This window comes from Gossypium hirsutum, chromosome D04 (genome assembly GCF_007990345.1).
Source record: "Gossypium hirsutum isolate 1008001.06 chromosome D04, Gossypium_hirsutum_v2.1, whole genome shotgun sequence".
Classification (NCBI taxonomy): Eukaryota; Viridiplantae; Streptophyta; class Magnoliopsida; order Malvales; family Malvaceae; genus Gossypium; species Gossypium hirsutum.
In genome coordinates, this window is record NC_053440.1 from 56,827,622 (window position 1) to 56,841,509 (window position 13,888).

Consider the following 13,888-nt stretch of genomic DNA (forward strand, 5'->3'; position numbering starts at 1 on the left):
AATTCATTTCGGTTAATACAAGTGGGTGTAAGCTTATATTAGTTGGAATAAGATTTTGATATTTTAAATATAATTTTATTAAATAAACTAGAAATCAGATCATAATATATATTTTTAAAAATACCGATAGGTCTGAAACCCTATACTAAACACAGTTATAAGAATGGAACCCATAGCCATCCTAGATTCAAACTCAAGCTCAATTAAATTCGCTAAAATGAGATTAATTTTCACTCTCAACATCATATTCAGATATTTATGATAAGTTCGAGTTTAAAATTGAAATTTTTTAATACTAAATGTATATTAAAAGAAACTCAATTTAGAGTTTGTCAATCAAATATTTTGATTTAGATATTTGAATTAGGATTTAGGATTTATAAGTTAAGTTATTTGAGTTTGAGTAAAAATCTCTTTTCAACTTGAATACAAATAATTTATTTGCAAAAATGTGAGAGGAGTGGCTTGACCACCAATATTTTCCTTCCATTCACACAACATGAAATTGTTTCTGTAATAAAAATAAATTTTAGCAGCATTATTATATAGTAAAAGAGTTTGAGTGCAAGTAAGGTTTTAGATTGGAATATTGTAGATGGAGAAAATAATATGGAGAGTTTTGCCTTTATTTAGATATTCAACTTGATTCTAAATCAACTTGATTGAACTTTAAATTAGGTTTCAATGTGATTATCGAATATTAAAAGATCTCGTATAAAAAAAAGAGAGAGCAAAGAGATTCTTTGAAGAATCCATGTTATCTAAACTCAAGATTTTATAGAAAAAAAAAACAAAATTGGACATGATTTTAATATGTAATTTAAAATTATTTATAGATTAATATTTAATTTTATTGATACAAGTGTCAACAAAGAATGAGATAAGGAGGAGAAGGTGGTGGTGTAAAGAGTGCTACTTCACCTAGACACGCGGAGAGTCGGAGAAAGTAGATAAGGTAGGGAGGTTAAGAGGGTTGAGTGTTGAGAGTATGCAGGGTTGCTTAACGGCTAAAAGTTTGACCACTTCTTTATTGTCGTAAAAGGCATGTATAGGGAAAGAGTGCTTGTTTTCAATTAGAACAGGTCATTAACAAATCTAGGATATGGTGATCATGTGGCCGACCAAGTGGTAAGATCATTGTACGTGGCATGTCCTCATGCATGATACTGCTCTGACATTCTCTTGGCTAAAATAATACAAGGTTGCCAGAGTTTGAACTATAAATTAATATCGTAAAAGGTTTAAGCAAGACAAGTTATTTTTTAATGTTGTTAACTATTTTGATTAAAATATTTATATGAATTTTTTTTAAGGAAGAACATTTTCAACAAGAAAATATTAATGCGAGCATGTAAGTTTAAATAATTGTTTTTACAAAAAAAAATTGTATTACTATTTTAATTAAAATAGTTAAAAATGTTGATTATTTGGATTAACAGATAATAATATAAAAACATAGAGACCAAATCCAATCAATCTAAAATACAAAGACTATTTTAGCTTTTAAAAAAAATGGACTAAATTCAGAAATTAAGCATTATATAGGGACTGAAGCTAGAATTCGACCTATTATGTTTGCGGTCGTATTTATATTGCATGTACGGTTTCCTAAAGCAGGAATTTTCGTCGACTCATTTGGTCCAGTACCAGCTAGGTGTTTCTCTTGGGCTCATATGGCCGATGTTCCCCAAGTGCCTACACTCAGCATCCCGGAGGTGAAACTGAGCTCCTCCTCCGGCGGCCGGAACATGCCGGTGATCGGAATGGGCACGGCGGCCGATCCATTTGATGAAACTGCTTTGAAAGAGGCGATTCTGGAGGCTATCAGTGTCGGTTACCGTCACTTCGACGCTGCATCGCTTTACAAATCGGAGAAGCCATTGGGAGAAGCTATAGCAGAAGCGATTAAGTTCGGTTTTATCGCATCTCGCGATGAACTTTTCATCACTTCCAAGCTATGGTGCACTGATGCTCATCCCGATCTTGTTCTTCCCGCTCTCAAAAATTCTCTCAGGTAAAAAGAATATCTTAATTTGCCATTTGATTCCCTTAATCAAAAGAATTAAAGATTAAATTAGCTCCATCACTGTAAACTTAGCTCTTTTATATACACACAGATCAAGCAGTTAATTAAGGGAGAAAAATTCAAAATTTCAGATTTGAGTTCTTGAAAAGTTCAAGTCACATTCAATTTGGTTATTGTTAGGTTTAAGTTACGGTAGCTTGCATGATTTGAATTAAGTTATTTTTAATTCTTGATTCGAGTGACTCTCAAACACTTCATTTCAGTGTACTTAAGCATTTTTATTGTAAATTGATTTTGAAATATTGATTATTTTAATTCGATATCAATCTTAGATAATTGAGTTTGTAATTGAGCACGAGAATTATATTTATTTTTTACTTGATAATGGAGTTCTAATTAAATAAGATCAATTTTTATTTTGAATTGAGCTTGGGCTTTGATATTAATAATCAATTTATATCTATATAATAATAAATTACGAACCTATATATCTATGGATTAATAATACTCTATATAGATAAATAATAATCTATATAACAAAGTAAAAAGGGGCTTTTTTCAAGCCTCTCTTTTTGCGTGCTGTAACATAGTAATTATCTTTTTATCAATTAGGAGAGATGGCTGAGTGTAATAAAGCGTTGGATTGCTAACCTGTTGTGCGAGTTATTCGTACCGAGGGTTCAAATCCCTCTCTTTCCGTTTCGGTTTTTGGTAGTAGAATAGATCAAATCCTAATACCATTTCTAAAAATGAAGCAAGGAACTCTCCCCTTTCTTATTCTTTGCGTCCAGGATTATGTCCTGGAGCACTAGATAGGAATCTGAAGATGAAGAGAGAAACAAATAATATTACTAGGGTGTAAACAAAGAGTTTAAGAGTGAGCATTTTTTGGAAAAAGAAGAGAATAAATTCCCCCTTTTTATACAACATATCCAAGAGCAAGCGATTTGTTTCTTACATTTATAGAGCTTTTCTGTAGTTAGGGAATTAGAAGCAAGCTTGTTTGAATCTGACTCTTAGATCAGGAATCGGTTGTTGTATCTGTTTGAAGAAGGGCATTGAACCGGTTAATTTAGGAATCGGTATGAACCGGTTGAACTTGGCAGAAAATGGTTGAACCGGATTTTTAATATATTTATTTTTATGATTTTTTTAATGATTTATTTCCTCAAACGAGGCAAACCCATCGGATCGGTAGGAATGGCAAACCGGTGTTCTGACTAGTTCGACCACTATCTAGTTCTGAAACTTTGATTGGAAGTGATAACGATTTGATTCGGAATTAAGGGATTAGAAGTGTTAACGGTTGGTTTCAGTTTGGTTTTGAAAATATTTATGATTAATATGCAATAATTTAATAAAAACAGAACATAAGCAAAATCTGATTTTCGATTTTCTTCACATCTCTAATGGTTTATACAAAGGGTATATATGCAGGATGCTTCAGTTGGAATACTTGGACCTTTATCTCATTCACTGGCCTCTAAGTGCTAAACCTGGGAAAATTGGATTCCCTGTGCCCAAAGATGAACAACTAGCTATGGATTTCAACTCAGTGTGGGCAGCCATGGAAGATTGCCTGAGGTTTGGCCTCACAAAATCCATTGGAGTCAGTAACTTCTCATGCAAGAAACTTGAAAACATACTCTCCTTTGCTACCATTCCTCCATCAGTCAATCAAGTAAGCTTTCTCATTCCCTTCTAATCCTTTTATTATTTTCGGATAAATCTTAGAATGACATTCAAAGTTTGTTTGAATGTACAATATACTATTAGAGATTTGATTCGGTGCAAGTGTACACTTGAAAATAAGTTTTGATTTTGATTCAATTTTCATGTAATATTTGTGATACCAGCATGAAACTGTTTTATGGTTATTTATGGATTTATTTTGTTTTTTTAAAATGTGTTTTTCTTTCTTCAAGTTAAAATTCGTATAATAATGCTTTGTCTAATGAAATTTTAATTTAAAACAAAATATTAAAAATTAGAAAATTTAGACAATATCATATTTTAAAGGTTTAAATGCAAAATTGGCCCTACTATAAATTGAGGTATGATTTTTTTTTTTTTTTTGGTTAAGGTAGTCGCTATCTCACCTACCCCGTGATTGTAGTTAAGCTGTTTTTAAATCTATTGAAGTATGTGAAGTCTTTCCTTTTAGTTTCATGCATCTGAATCAAAATCAAAGATATATGTGTACAATTGCAACAATCCAAAGCCATATTATTTATACTTGGGGCCCGGTGAGTGTCATATATAGGTATACATGTGATATATTTTAAATCATGTATAAGAAGAGTCTTCGGAAGATCATATATCTACACCCGTATCTTAATATAAGTCAGTAGCAGGGATGGCCCCAAGAGGCAAGCAAGGCCCCCCAAAATGGGAAATTATTTTAGTCCCTTGAAGTTTTTAAAATTACAAGTTAGTTTAATGGTAAAAGTACATTTTACTCCCCTCCCAAAAGATAAAAAATTTTCAGTTTAAGTTCTTTAAAATTCTAAAATTACAATCATATATAAAGATAAAATTGTATTTTGACCCATTAAAAATTTATATTTTAATTTTGACTCTCCCAAAGATAAACTTCTGACTTCGTCCCTGATCGGGAGCAAAGGAGGAGTCAAAGTAATATTTAATTTAAGTTTTGGCATTATATTACACGTTAGGTCAAAGTTCCATGCTCGCCTTTTTGAGATTTACTCCTATTATTTTCCATTGATTAGCTTTGGTATGTAAACAAGTGGTTATTTGGTAAATGGAGAGAACAATTTGTTGAATTCAGGTGGAGATTAGCCCTCTATGGCAACAACAGAAGCTAAGAGAGTTCTGCAAATCTAAAAATATTGTGTTAACTGCTTACTCTCCTTTGGGAGCCAAAGGGACTCGTTGGGGAACCAATGAAGTTATGGATAATGAAACACTGAAGGAGATTGCTAATGCTCATAACAAGACTGTTGCTCAGGTTCTTGCTTCTTCTCCAACTAGCTTTCTACAATGCTTTAACTCTGATTTGTTAATTTTTATAGAATTTCTTTTTTCAAAAAAATAACATTTAATCTCTGAATTTGATGACATTTTCATATTAGTCTCGGCATTTGGAAGTTTTTCTCAATTTATTCCCTGAACTTGGATTCTATTATGATGACATGGCACGTTGAGATTGAGCCATGTCATCACTTAGAATTTTTTTGAAGTTTAATTTTTTTTAGATTTCATGTAAAAGAATTTTAAATTTTCGGGATATAATGTGGCATAATCTCAAAGCGTCATATTATCAAACTTTAATGGAATCCAAATTTAAGGGCTAAATTGAAAAAAGTTGCCAAGTTCTAAATTGAATGTGTACTATAAAAAAGTTTAGGGATCAAGTTTAAAAGAAAACAAATTCAGAGACTAAATGCTACTTCATCCCAAGAAAAAACAAGCCATTTGTATGCATTCGAGTCACAAGCATTATGAACTTGAAGATCAATGTTCCCTTTGTAACCTCGGGAACTTCTTAGCAAGCTCGATTGACTACTGAAATATCGTATTTGATTCTTTCTAAACTTGTGATTGATTGACAACCATTTTCGTTTATCCTTCACATAAATTCAGGTTCGAGTTTGGGTTGTCTTTTTTGAAATTGTTTTTCGTTAGTATACTTATTTATAGGACTATCTTGCACTCTTCTCTATAGTTAGGATACAAGTATTCCTTTACCAGTAGTCAACCTATTTCATTTCTCAAGTCATATGCAACTTCAAAGTGACTATTTCATTATATTCTATTTAGATCACCATTCTAATTTTATACCAAAATGAAATGGTCGTATAGTTTTAGAGAAGAGCCATAAACTCCACATCAGTCGTGTACTAGAGCTCGACTAAGATCATGGTAGTTGGCTCTTGGGTACTAGCGATGTGCCATTGAAGACAATGAGCTCTTATTAGAATGGGGAGGATTTTATGATCATGAGAGGAGACATGAGTTTAACAGTGGCTATGAAATAACTTGGTGTTACAATTTTAGAAAAGAGCCATGAATTTTACATCAGCCATTTACTGGAACTCGACTAGGCTCAGTAGCCTGCTATTGGATACTAGTAACGTGCTATTAAAGACAATGGGCTCTAGTTAGACTTGGGAGGATTTCATGGTCATAGAGACGAGTCATGAATTTCGCGTTGACTATGTACTAGAGTTCAAGTGGGTATTTTAGTGTTAAAGACCTTTTTAGACTTGTGATTCGTTTTCGATGACTAAATTCGAAAAATTTAATGGATCAAACTAGACAATACCTTGCTTGGGGTGGATTGTGACCCATGGTCTACATGGACTGAAACATTAAATACCTTTTTTTTTTTTTGGAAAATTGACAGGTTTGTCTAAGATGGGCATTTGAACAAGGGTTAAGTTTTGTGGTTAAGAGCTTCAACAAAGAAAGGATGAGAGAGAACCTGCAGATCTTTGATTGGGGATTATCATTAGATGACCATAAAAAAATCAATGAAATTAAGCAGCGTAGGTTATTTCCTAAACTTGAAATGGTATCACCTAGTGGACCATTCAAGTCCCTTGAAGAACTATGGGATGGGGAGATTTAATCTCCAAAATACATTTTTTTTTGGAGTTGTATTACAACTTCTCTAATTAAAATCTACTTTATTGTGTCATAGTCTCGTTTTTAAGTAATTTTATATCCATGTAAACTTTGATATGTGTAGCCAAGTCTGTGTTGTATTCGTGTTGCATGCCTATGTCAGTGTTTCATAGATAAAAAAAAATTAACCGTTTTTTGTATTTCTGATATGACATAAACTAGATTGCTACGTCAATATTTATTTGATTTTTAAAAATTTTAAAAATATTTTTCCAAATAAAAATTATTAAAATTATTTTTTTTATTTTTAAAAAATTAATTAAATATTAATGTGACAGTTTATGTGTATGCCATATCAATAAAGTTAATAAATATTAACTTTTATATCTATTTTAGAATGATTTAACAAAAAATACAAATTAAAAGGTTAAGATGAAAAAATAAATGAAAAATAAAAATAATTTTTTCTGTAAATTTGGAGTAAAACAAATCTTTATGCCTACAAAAAAAACTAATTATATTTTAATTATATTCAACAATTCAAATAACACTAACTAAAATAATTATAGATATATTATTTCAAAAGCTAATTAAAAATTTAAACAGGTAAAATACTAATTTTTAAAGGTAAAAATAACAGATCTACATTATATGGGAGTAAAGGAAAACGGTTTCATTTTTCTTCTACATTTCACCAATATTTTACACGACGTCGTACTGATGATTGAAGATGTCTTTTGACAAATGAAACATGCCAAAGATTAATAAATAAAGGCACAAGTATTTGGTTAAATTTACCTGTTTTTTTTTTTTTCTTTTAGACAAAACTGCTAGCATTGCTGGCTGGTCCTGGTATTGGCTTCCATCAGACAATACCCTCTACCGTACTCCTTTTTAAAGGTTAAGAACTTTAATCGGTTGCTCTTTTCCCTTGTAGCTTTCAGATACTAAAAGCATCTTCATTTGTTAAATACAGTTTCATTTCGATGAAGCTCAACGTGCATAAACAAGTAACGAGAAGAAAAAAGTGGCTATCAAGCTTTACACATGCAAGGAGTTAAGGGGTTCTCCCAAAGGTCGTAATTAGGGAAGGTTTCTTCTGGTTCGGGTTTGGTGGGTAACGACTACATCTTCTACGAATGTAGCCCATCCCATATAAGGATCCCCAAAAGATTTAGACATAAGTCCTTTGTCAGGTTTTATTGATTTTTGACGATGACCCATGTACCTTCTAGCACCAATAATCAATTTAGCAAAGTTACCTCCGTGGGTCATTACAAACAGATCAGATTTCAGGCAGACCAAGAAGTCGAGTCCAGCTAAGCTTGTTACATGTTTCCGGAAACCAGCCAACTCCTCCTTACTTGCTAACTCTTCCTTGGTAACCTGTTACAAAAGCCTTATGATAAGCATCTTTACTACGTAAAATTGAGATGTATATATATATAGCAAAGACATTCAATTTCTTATGCATCAAGTCGAACTAATCACATTGCAGTGCCTGATATATATCCAGTTTGTTAACTAACAGATCCACGCTACCATCCTATTATACGTAGTATGGCTAAGGATCAGTAGCACAGCAAGAGGTACTCCCCGGAAACTAAATACTAAAACATAAGAAAATGTTACAATTTAAAAGTGGGTTGAATCACTTTTTGTTACAATACTACTCCCACATCGGGGCCTGAACTTTTTTATATACAAGTTAGGCCCTATACTTGGCAATTGTTTCTACATTGGGGCCTAAACTTTTCTTTGTCTAAGTTAGTCCCTGATATTTTCTTGAAAACCTTAAAGTTCAGATTCCAACATGGGAACAATTGCCAGTTCAAAGCATAACTTGTACCAAGAAGTTCAGACCCCAATATTGCCACAGTTGCCTAGTTCAACCCCCAATGTGGAAACAATTATCAAGTTCAGGGATTAACTTAGACAAAAAAAAAGTTCAGGCCCCAAACAGGGAGTTGTTGCCCCAAATAGTGATTTAACTCTTTAAAAGCTGCCTAGAATATTTCAGTTGAATACGGAGAAGTGATTCCAGACAATTTTGTAACATTCATAAATATATATATATATAGAAAAGACTAAAATGAATGTACCAGATTCGGGAACATGTTCCGTAAGGGTGCCATTCGGTTCTGACCACCATAAACCTGGCCAGAAGCAACATAAATCTGTGTTTCCTTGGGATATCCCATTGCCCGAAGAATCACTGCCACTTCGCCAGGTTCAAGAGGACAACGTCCCTCTTTCCGCTTTTGCAGTGCAAGCTGCCAGAGATGAGATCCGTTCTGCATTGCCAGTTACAACAAAGATAAGACATAATCCAGGCCAATTTTTGGTTCTTACCAAGCAAACAAGCAGAAAACATCAAATTGTTGTAGATCACCTTATACCGTCGAGGCCATTCTTTTTGTCTGCATTCCGCCATTTTAGCTTTCTCCTCCCTAGTTCCAATGAAATCACAGAATGATAGGCCTACCATCCCTTTCTCGAATCTAAGATGTAAAGCCCTGAATGAAATAAATTGTTGGTTAACTAGGAGTTAAATATAGTATCAATTCAGCATATTAGTAGAGACTAAACCGAAAATGTTACGAACATGTAAGGATTTGGACTTCCAGTGCGGTTCCTCATCCTTGAGACCAACAAATTTGCCATTTGCTCAATTTCAGGAAGAAATTTAAGAGCATGATAATTGACCCTGCATCTTAGCCTGTTGATTTCTGGAGGGACATTATCGTACCTGAACATTATCCAAGAGAAAAAGGAAAGGAAACACAAAAGAGTAACAATCCAAGTCCTCATTCCTTGTCTGAAAAGAAATTTTTTTTTTTTTTGAAAGTAGTCATCATATACAGATCTATGACATCCATGACTTACCCAAGTCTATCAACGAATGGTTTTAGGGCCATTATTTTCTTCTCTTTGACCCGAGGCAGCACGTTGTCAATATAAAATTGAGCAGGTGCATATTTTGGAATGTTCTTCACGGTTCGTCTATTATACAACACAACTTCTCCAGGTGAAAAAAAATTTCCAGTTGCAAAAAGTTGGAATAAATTTGTATAAAGATATGCTTTGTAAGTTCTTGAATTCTCATATCTTGTTTGAAAATGCAGAGACATAATTACGCAATAAACCTAGGATTTTGTGGCTACAAGTTCCAAACCAGATACGATACTAATTAGCAGAGGTTAAGGTCTACAATGAAAAATATGAACCGAGACATGTGCAACCTCTTTTATCATTTGCATTTAAAAGAGAGCCGGAAAAAGCCAAGAAGTTACCCTTGTTCCCAAAATGAAATAAAGTAAAAGATAAACAAATTCCATCAGTTAATCTAATAATTTAAATTCACAATCACAAAATCTAGGAAATTAATGATGTCAACATGATTGAAGCAAATCCATAGAATCAAATAGCTTTAATTATAATAGTAAACCCAGCATAGAACAGACAACACAAAGAACCATGAAAAAAAAATCACCTTATACTTGTAAATAATTCTGATTTGTCAGTAAACCACCCGGGTATGTCACGGACAATTCGCACATCATCCTTCAAGTAGTCAATGAAATGATCAACATCAAAAATGTCTTCAAATTTCCTACAAATAGTTTTACAAATATATTACAAACCAAAGCAGGAACTGAAGTAGCAGTGAGAAAAACTCAGAATTTCCACCATTCTGTAGTAAGTTTAGAGCTCGAAATTTCAGTTCAATGTAAGAATATATTTTAAGTTTAAGCTAGTGCCATTATGATGAAAATTGACAGCTTCACAATGTTATAAGTCAACCTCAATTAGCTTGAATAACGAAACAATTATGATGCACCAAGAAATTTCAATGTTTACACGTTACATTATTCCAAGTAGAATTTAAGGTAGAACTTTAATATCATAGGATATGAGAGAAACAAAGGCACTATAGTACAAACAAAATATTATTCCAACTTCTGTAGTCTTCGAAAAATAATGTTTAGTATAATATGAATTGTATGTAATAAGATTGGGAAGCTCTGGTTTAATAATTAGCCTTTTTGATAAACTAATTATCTTTAACTTCTTTTTTCTATGCATATAACTTATAACTTAACAATCACTGTAGACAAGACCAGTAGTACGCATAAGGTTGTTGGACAAGAAATCTCACGTTTGATCTTTCCATATCTGATCCTGTTTCAGCACTGGCAAAATAAGCGTGGCATTCATAATTTTGGCCACAGCCACTGCATTACATATCTGCATTGAGTGCGCAATAAGTTCATAAGTTTGTTAATGGCCATTGAAGATGCCAAATAACCAGTATTTTCAGAAATCATTCAGCAATGTTCCGCTTAAGGACGGTTAAAGGGGGCTGGGATATCGTAAAACGAGAATAGAACCAAGCAGCAAAAGAACTTTCAGAAAGAACTTCTTTCGCAGATTTCATCTTAGGCACTGATTTGTTTATAATCATCTTTGTTCTCCATTAATTACTGGTATTTGAATTGAACTCCAAAAGGAGTTTCCATGATACAATAAGCAAGCAAAAGTCAAGTCAATAAAATAATGTAATCTTAGGGTCCGTTCTTCAACCCGGCTGAGATGAGCTTTTAGTTAAAAAAGCGCTTTTCATTAAAAAGCAAAGGAGAACGCATTTCATTTTGAGAGCAAAAGGACAGCTTCTTAAAAGGACTTCTCGGCAGATGAGAAGTAGATTTTTTTAGCTTTTCAGCCAAAAAGTCCTTTTGCCTGGTTACTTTACCATTTTAGCCACACCGACGCTGGTTCCCTCTGCTGCTAAACTTCTAATACAAATGTGTTAAAAACATTAATTAAAAATAAAAAATAATTTTTATAATAATACAATCGTGTCAATATCTAATTATAAATATTTAATTTTTATATTTAAATATTTAAATATAGTTTATATATTCTAATTAAATTTTATAAATAATTAATATTAATTACTTAGAAATATTTAAAATTAATATTATATATTAAAATATTAACAATAAGTTATAATAATTTATTTTTTTATATTTTTGTTAAAATATCATAATATTAACTAATTTGAACATTATTTAAATACATATTTGCTACTTTATAATCTCATGTCTAAAATGGACATTTTATTCTTCAAAAGCACTTTTTGATAGCAATCCCAAACACTCAAAATTCTCAAAAGCACTTCTCAAAAGCACTTCTCAAAAGCAATGAAGAACTGACCCTTAGTCTCTGTATTCATAGGTTTTGATGTTGCAGTCATCAAAGTGACAACACCACAACACTTCCAAGTCAGTGACACCAAACATAAGTATCAGCACATAGACTACTTGGTATCCGTTTAAGACCAAACAGTACTACCCGGTACTAATACAGTGCCAACTACCATGATCAGCAATTTTATGATTCAATAATTCAAAAAAAGACTTCTGACCTCCTACCAACTCCATAAGATGCATTCAAAAAATTATACAAACTCAACTCAGGGTGGGTTTAGATGGGCGGTTGGATGCGGTGCAGTGCATTTAGCTTACTTTTTGTCTCACGCTACAGTGTCGCTATAGTATCTAACCTCACCACCACTGCTGTTTTTACACTAATCGCAGGTAAATGCACCGCCCATCCAAACCCGCCCTCAATCAGGTTGCCATAAAAAGAAAAGAATCTATACCGCAATTCTTTGCTGATTTAGACCACCCTCAGCATGAATAAATATATAACCACTCGTTTCATTCTCGGGAGGAAGGTCTGCACAATAGTTAAAGAGTTAATAACCTAAGCCGTAACAAACATTTCCTAAATGCATTTCACAAAATGCAGGAGATACCAAATACACATCACTAATAAAGGAAGCCATAGACATTGGATACCCGACATTCCACCGTCATGCCGCTCGGCACAAGGCTTCCAAGAAGTAGTTGCAGAGAAAGGATTCTCCCAAAGCGAAGGATTCTCCTTAACCTAGAAACCAGGAAACACGATTTACGAATAGCCAAAGCCATTGTTACAACAAGTAAGAAAAACAATAACAAGATCCATCAGAAAAACTTACACGCGGACAGTGAAGAACAATGCCATCTTTTTTACACAAATACGGAGAATTCTACAATAAAGATTAACAGTGATATTAGAATTAGAACACAAAAATCAAATCCATGAAAAAAAAGTAGACCTCACAGTTTCCATTAAAAAAAATCAGCTAAACTTTAAATTAAACTTAACCAGCTAGAGCTAGTTCACTCCATTTAATTTTTTTCCCCAAATATCAATAATACTATTATTTTTAAAAAATAAGAATAATTTCAATTTCAAATCATAAATTCCTATTCAACATAAAAGAATCTAGAAAAAAAGGTATCGAGTAACTTCAACTACTTAAACACGAAGTGAATCAGTTCCTTACTAATCGTATGCAACATAAAAAAATCTAGAGAAAAAGAAGTGCAGACTAATTGCAACTACTTAAACACAAAGTAAATCAGCTCCTTACTAATCATATGCAACATAAAAGAATCTAGAAAAAAAAATAGTGCCAAGTAATTTCAACTGCCTCAACACAAAGTGAATCAATTCCTTACTAATCGTTGTAAGATCGAGAAAAAGGAAATCAATCCAGCAACGGCGATGAAAAGGAGCAAGAGAAGCGAGATCCTGGAACCGTGTTGAGAAAACCTAGGATCATCATTAAGGAAAGGGAAAAACGAGTAAATTTGTGACCAAAACGAACGGTAACGATCTCGAAATGAATGGCGAGGATGATCGTCATCATCATCTCGAAGGACGTGATCGTTGAAGATGAGAGGGGAAGCATCCTCGTCGCGTTTCATCGGAGAAGAAGAGGCTCGGCTCCCGAGCGAGCTGCCCGAGTGCCTCAGCTCAACCATGGCTCGCTTCGGACTGTAAGCCAGCTTGCGAGCGCTCGGCTTCCGCTTCTTCGACTCGGCTTTTCGCAATTGGTGGCGCTGGTGGTGGTGATGGTAAGTGACTTGAGAGTGGAACGAAAGTCCTTACAAAGTCCACATAATATAATGTGTCCAAAGATTCAACTATACGTGGCTGAAAACAAGGTTTAATTTGGTTTTCGTCCTTCTATTATGCTAAAAATTGATATTTAAATCTATAATTTAATTTTTCATAAGTTGATCCTTTATTTCTAATAATGTTGTTAGTAAATTCAAATTAATAATAGGCTTAATTATAATATTGACCCCGAATTATACATTTGTTCACTTAGATACCTAAAGGTTTTTTTTATCAAAAATTATATCTAAATTATCA

General features: G+C 33.1%; 2 protein-coding genes across 4 annotated transcripts; one reads left to right on the plus strand and one right to left on the minus strand.

The window, feature by feature from the left end:
• Window positions 1–1,576: 1,576 nt before the first annotated feature.
• LOC107898653 (non-functional NADPH-dependent codeinone reductase 2) lies at window positions 1,577–8,085 on the plus strand. Of its 3 annotated transcripts, XM_041091032.1 has the most exons (5): window positions 1,616–2,014; window positions 3,464–3,707; window positions 4,818–4,997; window positions 7,438–7,516; window positions 7,593–8,085. In XM_041091032.1, the coding sequence occupies exons 1-5, from the start codon at window positions 1,674–1,676 to the stop codon at window positions 7,604–7,606; spliced, it is 858 nt and encodes a 285-aa protein (XP_040946966.1). In that variant the 5' UTR covers window positions 1,616–1,673; the 3' UTR covers window positions 7,607–8,085. The 3 variants fall into 3 exon arrangements, with proteins under 3 accessions (XP_016679655.1, XP_040946966.1, XP_040946967.1); XM_016824166.2 differs by lacking the exons at window positions 7,438–7,516; window positions 7,593–8,085 and adding an exon at window positions 6,396–6,689 and having other exon boundaries at window positions 1,577–2,014; XM_041091033.1 differs by lacking the exon at window positions 7,438–7,516.
• LOC107898651 (protein PECTIC ARABINOGALACTAN SYNTHESIS-RELATED) lies at window positions 7,275–13,625 on the minus strand. The gene is made up of 11 exons (XM_016824165.2): window positions 13,189–13,625; window positions 12,663–12,713; window positions 12,481–12,571; window positions 12,282–12,358; window positions 10,776–10,864; window positions 10,110–10,229; window positions 9,503–9,619; window positions 9,222–9,365; window positions 9,009–9,132; window positions 8,719–8,910; window positions 7,275–8,002 (listed from the first exon to the last, which is right to left on the minus strand). The coding sequence occupies exons 1-11, from the start codon at window positions 13,492–13,494 to the stop codon at window positions 7,700–7,702; spliced, it is 1,614 nt and encodes a 537-aa protein (XP_016679654.1). The 5' UTR covers window positions 13,495–13,625; the 3' UTR covers window positions 7,275–7,699.
• Between the last annotated feature and the right edge of the window lie 263 nt (window positions 13,626–13,888).